General features: G+C 44.1%; 1 protein-coding gene across 1 annotated transcript in view; it reads left to right on the top strand.

Annotated features, from left to right (window-relative positions):
• The window catches only part of LOC143927699 (polycystin-1-like protein 2), a 67,130-nt gene that overhangs the window by 34,869 nt on the left and 16,499 nt on the right, over positions 1-15,762 (top strand). The window contains exons 8-12 of the mRNA XM_077451970.1: positions 1,806-1,924; positions 3,714-3,837; positions 6,686-6,814; positions 10,202-10,400; positions 12,070-12,251. Of these exons, the coding sequence (XP_077308096.1) occupies positions 1,806-1,924; positions 3,714-3,837; positions 6,686-6,814; positions 10,202-10,400; positions 12,070-12,251 (753 nt within the window). The remainder of the gene's footprint in view (positions 1-1,805; positions 1,925-3,713; positions 3,838-6,685; positions 6,815-10,201; positions 10,401-12,069; positions 12,252-15,762) is intronic.

Below are 15,762 nucleotides of genomic sequence, written 5' to 3'. Positions count from 1 at the left end.
CTCGGAAAGTATTCACAGCTCGTCACTTTTTCCACATTTTGTTATTTTACAGCATGGGTGCTCAACCTGTGGCCCTCTAGCTGTGGCAGAACCACAAGTCCCATGAGGCATTGCAAGTCCGACAGGTACAAGCATGACTCCCAAAGGCGTAGGCATGATAGGACTTGTAGTTCCCCAACAGCTGGAGGGCCACAGGTTGAGCACCCGATGTGTTACAGCCTTATTCCAAAATTGATTCAGTTCATTATTTTCCTCAAAATTCTACAAACAATGCCCCATAATGACAACTTGAAAGAAGTTTGGTTGAAATCTTTGCAAATTTATTAAAAATAAAAAATAAAAACAATTCCCATGTACATAAGTATTCACAGCCTTTGCTCAATACTTTGGTGACCAATTACAGCCTCAAGTATTTTTGAGTATGATGCTACAAGCACGGCACACCTATTTTTGGGCAGTTTCTCCCATTCTTCTTTGCAGGACCTCTCAAGCTCCATCAGGTTGGAAAAAGGAGCGTCGGTGCACAGCCATTTTCAAATCTCTCCATGAGATGTTCAGTCGGGTTCAAGTCTGGGCTCTGGCTGGACCACTCAAGGACATTCACAGACACTCCTTTGTTATCTTGGCTGTGTGCTTAGGGTGGTTTTCCGTTTGGAAGATAAACCTTCGCCTCAGTCTGAGGTCCAGAGCGCTCTGGAGCAGGTTTCCATCAAGGATGTCGCTGTACATTCATCTTTCCCTCGACCCTGACTAGTCTTCCAGTTCCTCTCACTGAAAAACATCCCCACAGCATGATGCTGCCACCATCATGCTTCACTGTAGGGATGGTATTGGCCAGGTGATGAGCAGTGCCTGGTTTCCTCCAGATATGACGTTTGCCATTCAGGCCAAAGGGTTCAATCTTTGTTTCATCAGACCAGAGAATTTTGTTTCTCATGGTCTGGTGCCTTTTTGGCAAACTCCAGGGACATTTTAATTTATATGAATTTGTATATGATTCACATGGACATATTCACCAATTATATTTATTACAAAAATCAAAGGGAGAAGAGAAGACTCCTCATAGTGTAACATGAATTTATTTATTCCATAAAAACATGTAGCACTTACAGTTCAGTAAACTTAAATTAGCTACTAAAAATCAGCAGGCACGCCGATTGCATTCCACCTGTGCTCCAGATAGATGGTGGAAGTGACGTGTCACTCACTAACCGACCCGGTGCGTTTTGTCAGTACCAACTGACGTCATCAGGGGACCCCTGATGATGTCATCTATCTGGAGCGCAGGTGGAACGCAATCGGCCCGATTTTCATCGTTTTTTTATGGGCTGATTTAAGTTGACTGAACTGTAGGGCTACATGTTTTTATGGAATAAATTTGCTACATATCACACTATGAGGAGTCTTCTCTTCTCCCTTTGATTTATGTTTACATCATCATTGGCAGACTTACCACTTGAGGGCTGTATTTTACTGGAGGGTACATATTTACCCATGTTCATTTGACTACCTGTAATGGGTGTCATGGTGGTCAGATGAGTAGGATGTGTGCCTAATATCGGTGGAAGATGGCACTTATTCCTCTTTGAATGTAATTATCCAAAAAAAAAAAACTGACAATATAGGCCAAATATTCAGTGTGTGTTAACCTATTACAATGAGACAGAGGCTGTCGTGTATTAGTCTATGCCAGTGAGAAATGCTTTATCATTTATGTGGAGTATAGTTGCCTCTGCAGGTCTCAGTTCTTGTAAATTACTGACCGCATACACTGATAAAACGTCTAATAAAAATTTGTTCCTTAGATACAATTCTTCACAAACTCTGCATTGGACATTCTAAATAACCTTCAGCTTGCCACACTTGCTAATTTTTCTGGCCCGGTCATTCTGCAGACCCCGTTGTTCTCCATGCTCCTGAGCAGGTAATTAGAAATGAAAACGTCATTATTCAATGTATCAGTGGCATGTGTTGTAGACAATAAACTGACCATCGTTAATGGACAATAGGCTGACCATCATTAATGGAAATAAGTTGACCATCATTAATGGAAATAAGTTGACCATCATTAATGAACAATAAGCTGACCATCTTTATGACCATAAATTATGGACAATAAGCTGGCCATCATTATGACCATAATTAATGGACAATACGTTGACCATCATTATTGGAAATAAGTTGACCATCATTAATGGACAATAAGCTGACCTTCGTTATGACCATAAATTATGGACAATAAGCTGACCATCATTATGACCATAATTAACCACTTCAGACCCAGGCCAATTCTGACATTTCTCTCCTACATGTAAAATTCCTAATTTTTTTGCTAGAAAATTACATAGAACCCCCAAACATTATATATATGTTTTTTTTAGCAAAGACCCTAGAGAATACAATGGCGGTCATTGCAACTTTTTATCTCGCACGGTATTCGCGCAGCAATTTTTCGAACGCGTTTTTTTCAGAAAAAAAACTGTTTCATGCTTAAAAAAAAACAAAACAGTAAAGTTAGCCCAATTTTTTTGCATAATGTGAAAGAGGAGGATACGCCGAGTAAATAGATACCCAACATGTCACGCTTCAAAATTGCACGCGCTCGTGGAATGGCGCCAAACTTTGGTATTTAAAAATCCCCATAGGCGACGCTTTAAAATTTTTTACTGGTTACATGTTTTGGGTTACAGAAGAGGTCTAGGACTAGAATTATTGCTCTCGCTCTAACGTTCGCGGCGATACCTCACATGTGTGGTTTGAACACCGTTTTAATATGTGGGCGGGACTTACGTATGCGTTCGCTTCTGTGTGCGAGCTCACGGGGACAGGGGCGCTTAAAAATTTTTATTTTATTTTTTTATTGTTAATTTTATTTTTATTTTTTTAGTTTTACACTTAAAAAAAAAAATTGATGACTTTTATTCCTATTACAAGGAATGTAAACATCCCTTGTAATAGGAATATGGCACGATCGGACCTATTTACAGTGAAATATGGGGTCAATAAGACCCCATATCTCACCTCTAGGCTGGGAAGAATAAAAAACAAAACAAAAAAAAAAAACGATCATGGCTTCCTAGCCAGATCGGCGCCGTTAATTTGAATACCGAGGCCGGGCGTGACGTCATAACATCGCGCCCGGCCTCCGAATGATCATAGAGACTCCGGGGACAATCTAGTCCACCGGAAATCTCTATGATCACATGCTGGGGCCGGCGGATCCTGTGACCGACTCACCGATGGAAATGGTGAGTCGGTAGAAGCACCGGAGGGCGGCGGGAGGGGGGGGGCGTCCCCTCCCGCCGCCCGTAAGAACGATCAAGCGGCGGAACAGCCGCTATGATCATTCTTATGGTGTAGGGAATCGCCGGCTAAAAACGGCAATATCTGAATGATGTCTGTGGACTCAGGGATCATTTAGATATAACCAGCGAAACCCCATGACGTCAATAGACGTATTGCGGGTCTCAAGTGGTTAATGGACAATACGTTGACCATCATTAATGGAAATAAGTTGACCATCATTAATGGACAATAAGCTGACCCTCATTATGACCATCATTAATGGACAATAATTAGACCATCATTAATGGGCAATAACCTGACCATCATTAATGGCCAATAACCTGACCATCATTAATGGACAATAATCTGACCGTCACTAATGAACAATAAGCTGACCATCATTGATAACTGTGTGTTTTCCCCACCAGTGTGAATTCATCAGAAATGAGTAACAAGATCTTATCTTTTCCTGGCCAATCGGTGAAAGTGGTTTTCCCATCTCAGTCAGCTCTACAGTCATTGCTGCCAAATCTACTTTCCGTTCAGGCTCAGGTGAGGTGGACATGAAAGAAACAATGGAGGACGGGAAGTCCCAATCTGGGCACCAACAGAAAATTACCCTTGTAAAGTTACCGAACATCCACTTTACTACTTTCTTTAGCTGGTCATACAGATTACAACCTCATCATAAACTGTGTAAAATGAGGGGCTACCTAAAGAATTTATTAATTTTTTTACCTGGTCAGTCAGGCCCTTGCACACCACAATTGTTGGCAGAACTGAGGGAGATTTGTAACTTAAGTTGTCACATGTATAGGCATCTGACCCAAAGCAAGTATCCAAGTACTTTACTTGAAGCATGCTTGTTCCAAATCTATGACTTGGAAAGTAGTGAGATGGAGGACAGCCAGGCAGCTAGTCTTTTGAGAAGAAGATCAGAAATGGCAGACCCTATATTTCTGTCAGAACCAGTTTCCTGTAAGGGATATGTATGCTTTTCTAAAAATGTATCCTAAAAGCCTCCCAACATCCCTATTTCATAATACACCCACTTGTACTTGCCTAAGATCAGCGAGTGGCCCAGGCTACACAGCTCTCTGGTCTGGTCCTGGCCATTTGGGGCTGTGTGGTACAGTGTACCTAATACCTGGGCCGCAGCTAAGGGGGTAGCACCAGCCCTCCTGTAAGGGGTCCAGGCTCAGGGCTGTCTTTAATATTGATTGGACCCTGGGCAAAAATTTTCTTGCCCCGACCCCCCCCCCATAAAATTTCACTCTCCACCTGCACTGAAACATACAATAAATAGCAGCTAGACTTAAAATCAGTTTACTGTATGAGATCAGGCAACGATTGCGATTGGTTGCCAGCAGTTACAGCATATCATTACTGCTTACTGACTGCTAGAGGTTACAGCACACATTACGGCTCACTGATTAGTTGCTAGAGGTTACAACACATCATCTCCTCACTGCAGGGGAGCATGATATACATATAAATGCTGCCTTTATGTACATATCAATGCTGCAGCTATTTACTTAGTAATGCCGCCGCTATTTACATATGAATGCCGGTTATTTACATGTAAACACAGGGTCTGCAGGTGAGTCATGTGTACACAACAATATGGCAGAGCTGGGCTGCATTAGTAGCAGCACTTCACACTGAGATATCGGGACACAGCACAGGACTAAAACTTCAAGGGACGAGGGAATTTAAACCAGGATAGTTGGCAAGTATGAGGCAGCTGCTTTGGGCCTCACAACAATGACAGAGCCCAGGGCAGCTGCCCCTTTTGCCCTGCCTTAAAGATGGCCCTGTCCAGGCCCCATCAGTTCAGCAGAGGGGCCTGGGCAGCTGACAGGCAGGGGGGAGGACATTGCGGACAGAAGGGGGTGATAAAAGTGGTAGGGGGCAATCCCTAATACCAATCCCCCCCGAAGCCCAGCCAGCTTCTCCTCCTTTCCATTCCACCATCTTTCAGCTGCTGCAGGGGGAGCCAAAGTGGGATTGGTTCCAGTAATTGCCCCTGCCACACCAATCACCCTTCCTGTCCAAGATAATAACTCCTCACCCTTTCTGCAGCTCCGAACAGCTCGCAGTGCTGCCAGTTTCTCCAACTCCCCCTCCTGCGGTTTGTCAGTTGTTGCGGGCACGCGGGGGAATGTTTCAGGATGGAGTGCAGAAGGAGCTGATAAATGCCGTATTTATCCATGTATAACACACGCCGGCGTATAACACGCACCCCGAGTTTAGGAGGGAATTTTAAGGAACAAAACTTTTAGGAGGGAAGTTTAAGGAATAAAACTTACATTTAAATGCCCATCAATGCAGCCTTATCAGTGTCCATCTGCAGCCTTGTCCATCATTGCACCCTTGTCAGTGTCCATCTGCACCCTTGTCAGTGTCCATCTGCAGCCTTGTCAGTTTTCATCTGTAACCTTATCATTGCAGCCTTGCCCCAGTGTCATTTACAGACTTTAAAAATGGCGCGCCGAGATACAGCGCCAGATGTCCTGTGTATCTCGGCGGCTTTCGCCCGTTCTCTGTGGCTTTCGACCGCTCTCGCCAGCTTCCGGCCACTTTTGACTTGTTCTCGCCGACTTTGGGCCGCTTTCGGCTGCTTTCGGCGGTGCTTGGCAGCTCTCAGCCGTTCTCGGCAGCTTTTGGTGGCTCATGCGGGACTGCGAGCCGCCGAAAGCCACCGAGAACGGCCGAAAGCCACTGAGAATGGCCGAAAGCCACAAGAGCGGCCGAGAGGCTCACAATTGGCAGGGGATCGGCCACGCACCCACGATTTTCCCCTGATTTTAAGGGGAAAAAGGAGTGTTATACGCCGATAAATACAGAAGTTCAATGTTTACCGGCTTCTTTATTTCCTGAATGAAGGCTCAGTACAGATCCCTCACTGCGTTCATTCATAACTGAAGCATAGTAAATTGCGCTATGCTTCAGTTTGTGAATGAACATGAAGCCTCTGTACAGAGCGCCTCATCGTTCATTGATTCTGCAGTGCAGCTGAGGCTGCAGAGAGAGAGAGTGAGGAATTTGTCTCCTCAGTCACTTTCTCTATCTCAAAAGTGAGACAACAGGGGTTTAGACCCATGATATTTCACCAAGGCCCCCCTCCCCCCCCCCCTTCCAAAAAAGGGCTGTTAAAAAAAATGTAAAAGATAAAAAAATTGTAAAATATCATTTAAAAAAAAAAAACATAACTAAGGGCTCATTTACCTGTCAGGTAGGCTGTACGGGACCCCATGATTTCCAACAGCAGCCCTGCCTAGTCCTCTAATAGTAAAGCTGTCCATCTGCATGCGTTCAATGTAAATATGATCATCTGATAAGCTCAAGTTATCTCACTCTATGAGGGATAATAAATGCCATTTTTTTTTTCTCTCTACAGATGATGAGTTTTGCAAAGAACCCCTTTATTACGGACTCTTCTTTCAATGTCACCGGCGCCGTCATTGGCCTGTCCATCTTCCGGGAGGCTCAACGGATCAGTGTTCACAATTTAACAGATAACTTCCAGGTTTGCGGTCATTAGTCCTGGGACCAGGTCCTCTCGCATCCAAGACCAAAAAAAAGGCCGAAACGCGCCCACCAATAAGATGTAGACGAATGCAGAGGTTACAAGTCCTGGTCCTTTTTGGTGACGCGCCCCCAAGATGGCTTCCTCGATTGTCTCCCCCCACCTCGGCCCGCCCACAGTTGTATATACTTATATTCAATGGCCATGGACCTAGAGCCATGTCGTTGTTTATCTTGTCCTCGAACAACGCCCTATCCCTGATGTTCTCAGTGCACCCTTGTTGTAGCTGTGCATCCTTATACTCCTCGCCCTTGTTCTTTAACTACTTCAGCTCCGGAAGTTTCACCCCCCCCCCTTCATTACCAGGCCATTTTTTGCGATACAGCACTGCGTCGCTTTAACTGACAATTGCGCAGTTCGGCGACGCTGTACCCAAATAAAATTTAAATTGACGTCCTTTTTTTTCCTCCCACAAATAGAGCTTTTTTTGGTGGTATTTGATCACCTCTGCGGTTTTTATTTTATTTTTTATTTTTTGCGCTATAAACAAAAAAGCGACAATTTTGGAAAAAAACAAACAAATATTTTTTACTTTCTGCTATAAAACATATCCAATAAAAAAAAAAAAAAATGTGTAAAAAAATCAAATTTCTTCATCAATTTAGACCAATATGTATTCTGCTACATATTTTTGGTAAAAAAAAAATCCCAGTAAGCGTCTATTGATTGTTTTGCGCAAAAGTTATGCTGTCTATAACCTATGGGATATTGTAATGGCGACTATCAACAATTTTTTTGTGGGACTGCGACATTGCGGCGGACAAATTGGACATTTAACTGACACCTTTGACACTGACACTCTCTAGAGAAGAGACGCTTGAGAGGGGATATGATTTCAATGTATAAATACCGGACTGGTCACCCCACAATAGGGATAAAACTTTTTCGCAAAAGGGAGTTTAACAAGACTCGTGGCCACTCATTAAAATTAGAAGAAAAGAGGTTTAACCTTAAACTATGTAGAGGGTTCTTTACTGTAAGAGCGGCAAGGATGTGGAATTCCCTTCCACAGGCGGTGGTCTCAGCGGGGGGGCATTGATAGTTTCAAGAAACTATTAGATAAGCACCTGAACGACCGCAACATACAAGGATATACAATGTAATACTGACATATAATCACACACATAGGTTGGACTTGATGGACTTTTTTCAACCTCACCTACTATATAATACTAGAAAAAATTCTGCCAACTGACACCAACAATGGCACATAATTCCTATCAATGACACCAACAATGGGGCACTATTTTTCCCAATGACACCAACAATGGGGCACTATTCCTTCCACTGACACCAATTATGGGGCACTATTCCTCCCACTGACACCAATGATGGGGAATTATTCCTCCCACTGATGCCAATGACGGAGAACTATTTCCCCCACTGATACCAATGATGGGGCACTATTCCTCCCACTGACACCAACAATGGAGCTCTATTTCTCCCACTGACACCAACGATGGAGCTCTAATTCTCCCACTGACACCAATGATGGGGCACTATTCCTCCCCCTAATGCTAAAGATGAGGCACTGTTTACACCCACCAATGCCAATACAATTTATATTTCCACTGGCAATGGTCCAGCCCACCTAAAGTCCGAAAGATGGTAAACTGGTCCTTTGTTTAGAAAGCTTGGAGACCCCTGTGATAGAAGAAGAAGCGGCAAGAGAGCATCGGCAAGGTGCGTATAAGGGGCTCAGTGGGGCCTCTTTGCAGAGACATCAAGGTTGATTTACTAAAGGCATATAGACTGTGCACTTTACAAAGTGCAGTTACGCTCTGCAAGTGCAGTTGCTCCAGAGCTTAGTAAATGCGGTAAAGCTTCACTTGGCAAAGAATACCCAATCACGTGCGAGAAAAATATTTAAAAAAAAAATGAATTTTTGCTTGCACCTGATTGGATGATGAAAGTCAGCAGAACTTCCCCTCATTTACCAAGCTCTGGAGCAACTGCTCTTGCAGAGTGCAAATGCGCTTTGCAAAGTGTACAGTCTATTTGCCTTTAGTATATCAACCCCAGTGTCTGCTAATAACCCATCTACCCCCACCCAGCAAGCTATACTAACCCATCCTCACCCTCTTGTTGACTTCTACTACAAGGGTCCACCCCGGGTAAGCTCCAGTATTGGAAGGTGTTGAAGAGTGGATGATTTCACTGCTTTACCCTCTACCCCAGTGACATCAGGGTTGATTTACAAAAGGCTAATAGACTCTGCACTTTGCAAGTGCGGTTGCACTCTACAAGGGAATTTGCTCCAGAGCTTAGTAAATGAACTGAAGCTTCACTTTGCAAAGAATACCCAATCACTAGCAAGGAAAAAAAAAAAAAAACAGCATTTTTGCTTGCACGTGATTGGCTGAAGGAAATCAGCAGAGCTTCCCCTCATTTACTATGTTCTGTAGCAAATTCCCTTGCAAAGTGCACAGTCTTTATTAGATCAACCCCACTGTCACTCTGCCCGGAATGGGAGGGTAACAGCATTCGTTCAAGCTGAACTGAACTCAGAAAGTGAATATGCAGTGTAAAATTTAAAGCACTGTTGCAACTGACCCCAAGTCTAAGGAGATTTAGAGTAAGATTTGGTGAAGTGACTATTATGCTTGATTAAAGTGGTTGTAAACCCTTACAGACCACTTTGACCTACAGGTAAACCTAGATTAAGGCTTACCTGTAGGTCCAAGAAATATCTCCTAAACCTACACAGTTTAGGAGATATTTGAAAAAAGACAGTCACCACTGTCTACGCCGCATGCGCCGTAGACAGCGGCGCGCAGGTGCACTGAGCATGCCGCTGCTAACGGCGATATGCCGTTAGTGGAGGCTCCCGTGTGCATGCACGGGAGTGATGTCATCGCTGTTCCGGGACAATGAGTGGCCGGAGCAGCGATACCCAGAAGAAGATGGACACTTCCTGCTACAGGGGACAGCGGTGACATCGCTGGCTCCTGTGTCAGGTAAGTGACACATAACGGCCTACTATGCATCGTAGTCCATTATGCTTTACCTTTGCAGGGAGACAAAGAGGAAGTAAACCCATCAGGGTTTACTTCCTCTTTAATGTTCTCTTTACTGGAGTAGCTGACATGAGGAAGCAAAGCCCTGCCTCTTCCAAGATGGCCGCCTCCACATAGAGACACAGTGCAGAAGAAGGTATGGTAAGTCGGTACAGGGGGAAAATCAACTGCAGAGAGAACACAGGCAGTACTGATGACTAGTCCAGAGCCCACTTCCCACCATTTTTAGGCACAGCCTCCAGAGTTCAGTTCCTCTTTAAGTAATGATCTTGTAATTTTTTTTTTACTAATGCTGTTTTTCTGGTGGCAGCTCTTTCTTCCTCAAAGTCCAACTAACTCATCAGAGATGCAGACGGGTACAGACAAAGCTTTGCAACTGTCTCTGATGCCCCCCACATCCAACAGAACGTTGGTTATTATCGTGTCCGTAAACCAAGGGGTGAAGCTGGATCTGTACCATGAAAAGAACATTTTGCCAAAAGCGGTTGTAACTCGGATCAATGACACAGGTAGAAGCTGCTTCAATTATATATTGCACCTTCTGTAGCTAAGTAATTGCAAATGCTAATGGATCAATGTCTTTTTTATTATTATTATTATTATTTTTTTAAAACAACCCCACACCATAATCCCTCCCCCACCAAATGATTTTGACCAGTGCAGAAAGCAAGGCCCATAAAGACATGAATGAGTGAGTTTGGAGTGGAGGAACTTGACCGTCCCGACCTCAACCTGATAGAACACCTTTGGGTGTACCTTTTGATACACTCCTAAACTTTGTGGAAAACCTTCCCAGAAGAGTTGAAGCTGTTATAGCTGCAAAGGGTGTGGAGACTGCGAGCCAGGCCTTCTCATCCAACATCAGTGCCTGACCCCCAACAAATGCACTTCTGGAAGAATGGTCAAACATTCCCATAGACCAGTGTTTCTCAACTCCAGTCCTCAAGGCGCCCCAACAGGTCATGTTTTCAGGATTTCCCTCAGATGAAACGGCTGTGGGGATTACTAAAGCCGCGTACACACGATCGGAATTCTCGTCGGAAAAAGCTCTGATGGTTTTCCCGATGGAATTCGGCTCAAGCTGTCTTGCCTACACACGGTCACATCAAATTCCGATCATTTATAACGCGGTGACGTACAACACGTACCACGTGACTAGAAAAAGGAAGTTCAATAGCTTCTGTCTCGTAGTTGAATCTAAGCATGCGTGATTTTTGGCATGTCGGAATTGCATACACGCGATCGGAATTACAGATAGAACGTTTTTCCGTCGGGAAAATTGAGAACATGCTATCAATTTTTGGCTGGCGGAAATTCGGACAGCTAAATTCCGATGGAGCATACACACGGTCGCATTTTCCAATGAAAAGCTCTCATCGCTCTTTTTCGGGCCGGAATTCCGATCGCGTGTACGCGGTATAAGTGCCGGTTCACACTAGTGCGATGCGGGAACCCTGCGAATCAACTGCAGGTTCCCGCATTGCACTTGACACACACGGCAGTTCACACTGCCATATGCAATCTGATGGGGAGTGTCATTATATGTTAACGACACCCCCATTTCAGCTGGCATATCGCACTGCGAACTGACAGTTCAGACATGAATCGGATCACATATGTGTGAACGCACATGCGATCCGATTCTGGTCCGAACAGAAAAAAGGGTCCTGTGCAGTGTTTGTACCGAATGCGGTGCGATATCAGCCATACTATCTGTATGGCTGACATCGCACCCGCACAGACATCGCATGTGATGTGAACAGCCGTGCGCTGCGAATTACATGCGATGTCTGTCATCGCGCTAGTGTGAACCGGCACTAAAGCAGTGAAACTGATCAAATCACCTGTGCAAAATAATCGAAAGCCTGAAAACTTGACCTTTTGAGGCGCCTTGAGGACTGGAGTTGGACATTCCCATAGACACACTCCTAAACCTTGTGGACGGCCTTCCCGGAAGAGTTGAAGCTGTTGTAGCTCCAAAGGGTGGGCCAACTCAATGTTGAACCCTACGGACTAAGACTGGGATGTCATTAAAGGTCATGTGGGTGTAAAGGCAGGCGTCCCAATACTTTTGGTAATATAGTGTATATAATTTATGCAGAGTAGATAGAGTACCTATGTTTATGTCTCATATGTATGATGTATAATGTTGATGCTTGTAGCTCTCCTCTTCTTTAGACTCCCACACATGGATAGTGACTCCAACAATGTTCACTGATCCCAAGGCCAAACAGATATTCCTTGTGGCCCCCTCCAACGGTTCCATAGTAAACAGCCTTCGGTTTGGCGTCTCTGCTTTTTCAACGCAATGCGCTTACTGGGATCCGAGCCCTCAGAAGTGGAAATCTGACGGCTGCATGGTTAGTACTGACTTACAGCAAGACTTCTGGCCCAGTTGACCGGTTGAGATGACAAACGTGAATAGCTACAGTAGATGTCACATTGTGGTTGGTTTACTGAAACTGAAGAGTGCAAAATATGGTGTATCTCTGAATAGAAACCAATCAGCTTACAGGTTTTCTTGTCAAAGCTTAATTGACCAAGCTGAAGTTAGGAGCTGATTGGTTGCCATGCACGGCTGCAACAGATTTCGCACTCTCCAGTTTTAGTAAATCAACCTCATTGTTACCACGCTAGTATGACAGCCAACCCAGAGTGTGACTTCATAGACTGCTTAAAATAAATAATTGGCTAATCACTGCCAGTTTCCCATATTCCTTGAAGACTTCATTGGAGTCATTCACTCTTAGCCCTTGTACACACGGTCGGAAATTCCGACAGAAAATGTCTGATCGGACCGTATTGTCGGATAATCCGACCGTGTGTGGGCTCCATATGACTTTTTTCTTCGGAATGTCCGACCAACAAAGTTTGAGAGCTGGATATAACATTTTCCGACAACATGATCCGATCGGACTTTGTCCGATTGTTTGTAGAAAATTCCGATCAGACAAAGTGCCACGCATGCTCAGATCAAATTACGAGACCAAAGCTATTGGCTACTAGCCTGAACGTAGTCCCGTCGTAACGAACGAATAAACATCATCACGTTCCAAACGATCGGATTTTCCGACAACTTTGTCCGACCGTGTGTATGCATCACCAGTTTTGGACAAAATCCGTTGGATTTTTTCAGACGGATTTTGTCCGAAACTGGTGATGCAAACGCATGGTCGGACAAAGTTGACGGAAAATACGTGATGACGTTCGTTCGTTACGACGGGACTACGATTTTGTGGTCGGAATGTTCCGACCGTGTGCACAAGGGCTTAGTAGTTGTCTCTTAAGCCTCATACACTCGATCGGATTTGATGACAGGCTGTTGGCGGAAAATCCGACCTTTTGTACGCTCCATCGGACAATTGTTGTCGGATTTTCCGCGGACAAATGTTGGGTGGCAGGTTTTTAAAATTTCCAGCGGACAAATGTCTGTTGTTGGATTTTCCGATCGCGTTTTCACAAGTTCGACAAAAATCCAAAGTACAAACGCACATGCTTGGAAGCAAGGACGAGCCGGAAGCGGTCGGTCTTGTAAACTCGCGTTCATAATGGAGAATTAATATTCCTGACACGACAAATTATGAAATCTCCAAATGCAGCGCACATTGGGGGTTACTTACAAAAGGCAAATCCACTTTGCACTGCAGGTGCACTTGGAAGTAAAGTCGCTGTAGATCCGAGGGGGACATGCAAGGAAAATAAAAAACAGCATTTTTGCTTGCACATGATTGGATGATAAAATCAGCAGAGCTTCCCCTCATTTCAGATCTACCCCTTATTCTGCATACACACGACCGAACTTTCTGGCAGAATAGGTCAGATGGAATCACTACGGACCTAAAAAAAGAACATGTTTTAAATCTATCCGACGGACTCAATTCCTATCGGGAAAACCGTTCGTCTGTGTGCTAGTCCGACGGACCAAATACGATGCAAGGGAAGCTATTGGCTACTGGCTATTGAACTTCCTTTTTTAGTCCAGTCGTCCGTCATCACGTTCAAAACTAATGGACTTTCGAACGGACTTTAGTCCCTGAAAAGTCCATCGGGAAGACCGTCAGGCCTTTTCTGCTGGAAACTCCAGACGTGTGTACGTGGCATTATGCCGCGTACACACGATCCGACTATCCGACGGACTTGGTCCGGCGGACAATCCGACGGACTTTGCAGCTGAGGTCCGCCGGACTTTCAAGCGAACGGACTTGGCCACACACGATCACTCCAAAAGTCCGGCGGATTTGAACGTGATGACATAGAATAAGGAAGTTCATAGCCAGTAGCCAATAGCTGCGTAGTGTCAGTTTTAGTCCGCCGGACTAGCACACAGACGTACGGATTGTCCGCTAAAAGCCGAGTCCGGCGGACAATTTTGAAGCAAGTCTTATTTCTAGGTCTGCCGGACTTTTGGGAAGAAAAAGTCCGCTGGAGCCCACACACGATCGAATTGTCCGGCGGAATAAGTCCGCTGGATAGTCCGATCGTGTGTACGCGGCATTAGATTTAGAGCGACTGCAGTTTCAAGTGCACTTGCAGTGCAAAGTGGATTTACCTTTCGTAAATAGCCCCCAATTCTCTTCTTCTTTAATGGGATAATAATGAAGCTGTTTTGCTGGGGATACTGATGGAGTTATTGCAAATTAATTTTCAAAGGCTTTTTTTTGTGTTATTTGGGCAAGTTACCACAACACCATTATCCCGTAGTTTTTAAGATCAAAGATAAAACTATGTTGGTGTCCCTTGTCAATTTTACATTGTATTTTTTAAAATGTAACTACCTACTCCCCAACTGTCATTTGAAGTAAAGCACATAGCCAAGTATTATTCTCCACAATTTTTTTATAGTGTGAAAAAGAAAGCATATACAATTAGACATGCTATCTGCCAATAGAACTTAAAGGGGTTGTAAAGGTTTGTTTTTTATTTTCTAAATAGGCTCCTTTAAGCTAGTGCATTGTTGGTTCACTTACCTTTTCCTTTGATTTCCCTTCTAAATGTTTTTCTTCTTTATTTTCTTTGTCTGAATTTCTCACTTCCTGTTCCTCCTCAGTAAGCTGTTCTGGCTGACTAAACACGGCTCAGATGATGGTGTGAAGTTTACTGAGGAGAAACAGGAAGTGAGAAATTCAGACTAAGAAAAACACAAGGTTCCCCCTTCCCTTTTTTCCCCCTCACCCCCTTTTCTTTTTTTTCTTTTTCCTTTTCTTCTTCTCTCTCCCCTTTTTCTTCTGACCCTCAACGTTCTTGAAACCCCATTTGTCTGCTGGTTGTAATTACTTTAGACGATAGGTGTAATCTTATGACTCCTCCTGCTGGTGCTGCTGCCCTACCTGCCTTCTTCCTTCCCCTTCACCCCTTTTTCCTCAATTTCAATGCTTATCGTCTTATCATCCATCCCGTATAGCCTTTCACATTGCATTGGGTTTCATGGCAGGCTATTGATTAACAAAACTATCTAGTCTCTTGAAAACTGTTGAGCTATACCGTTGGTCCAAGATGGGGTTGTGTTGTACCTATGTGGAATATTCTAGACCTAGACTGTTGGTGGTATCCTAATGGTACCCTTTCTGAACTTGTAAGTGGATAGTTAGATCCACGTATCTTGTGTATTTCTATTCTGCTTATTGTATTTGTGAAAACTTTCTATAAGTAAAGAATGCATAAAAACAAAAATTTCAAAAACATTTCCAACACATTACGAGGCTCAAAGGCTGCCCCTTCTTCAGGGCTTTGTGTGAATGAATTAGGGGAAGACCAGATTTGTGGCTCTGGATGAGCAGCTGGAGAGAGAGATGTCTCGATGTGCAGGAGAGTTTGAGAGTCCCTGACCTTAAAGTGGTTGTAAACCCTTACAAACCACTTTGACCTACAGGT

This window comes from Lithobates pipiens, unplaced genomic scaffold (assembly GCF_037356315.1).
Source record: "Lithobates pipiens isolate NorthernLeopardFrog02 unplaced genomic scaffold, aLitPip1_a1.2 Scaffold_10, whole genome shotgun sequence".
Lineage (NCBI taxonomy): Eukaryota > Metazoa > Chordata > Amphibia > Anura > Ranidae > Lithobates > Lithobates pipiens.
This window is presented reverse-complemented; position numbering and strand designations above follow the sequence as displayed.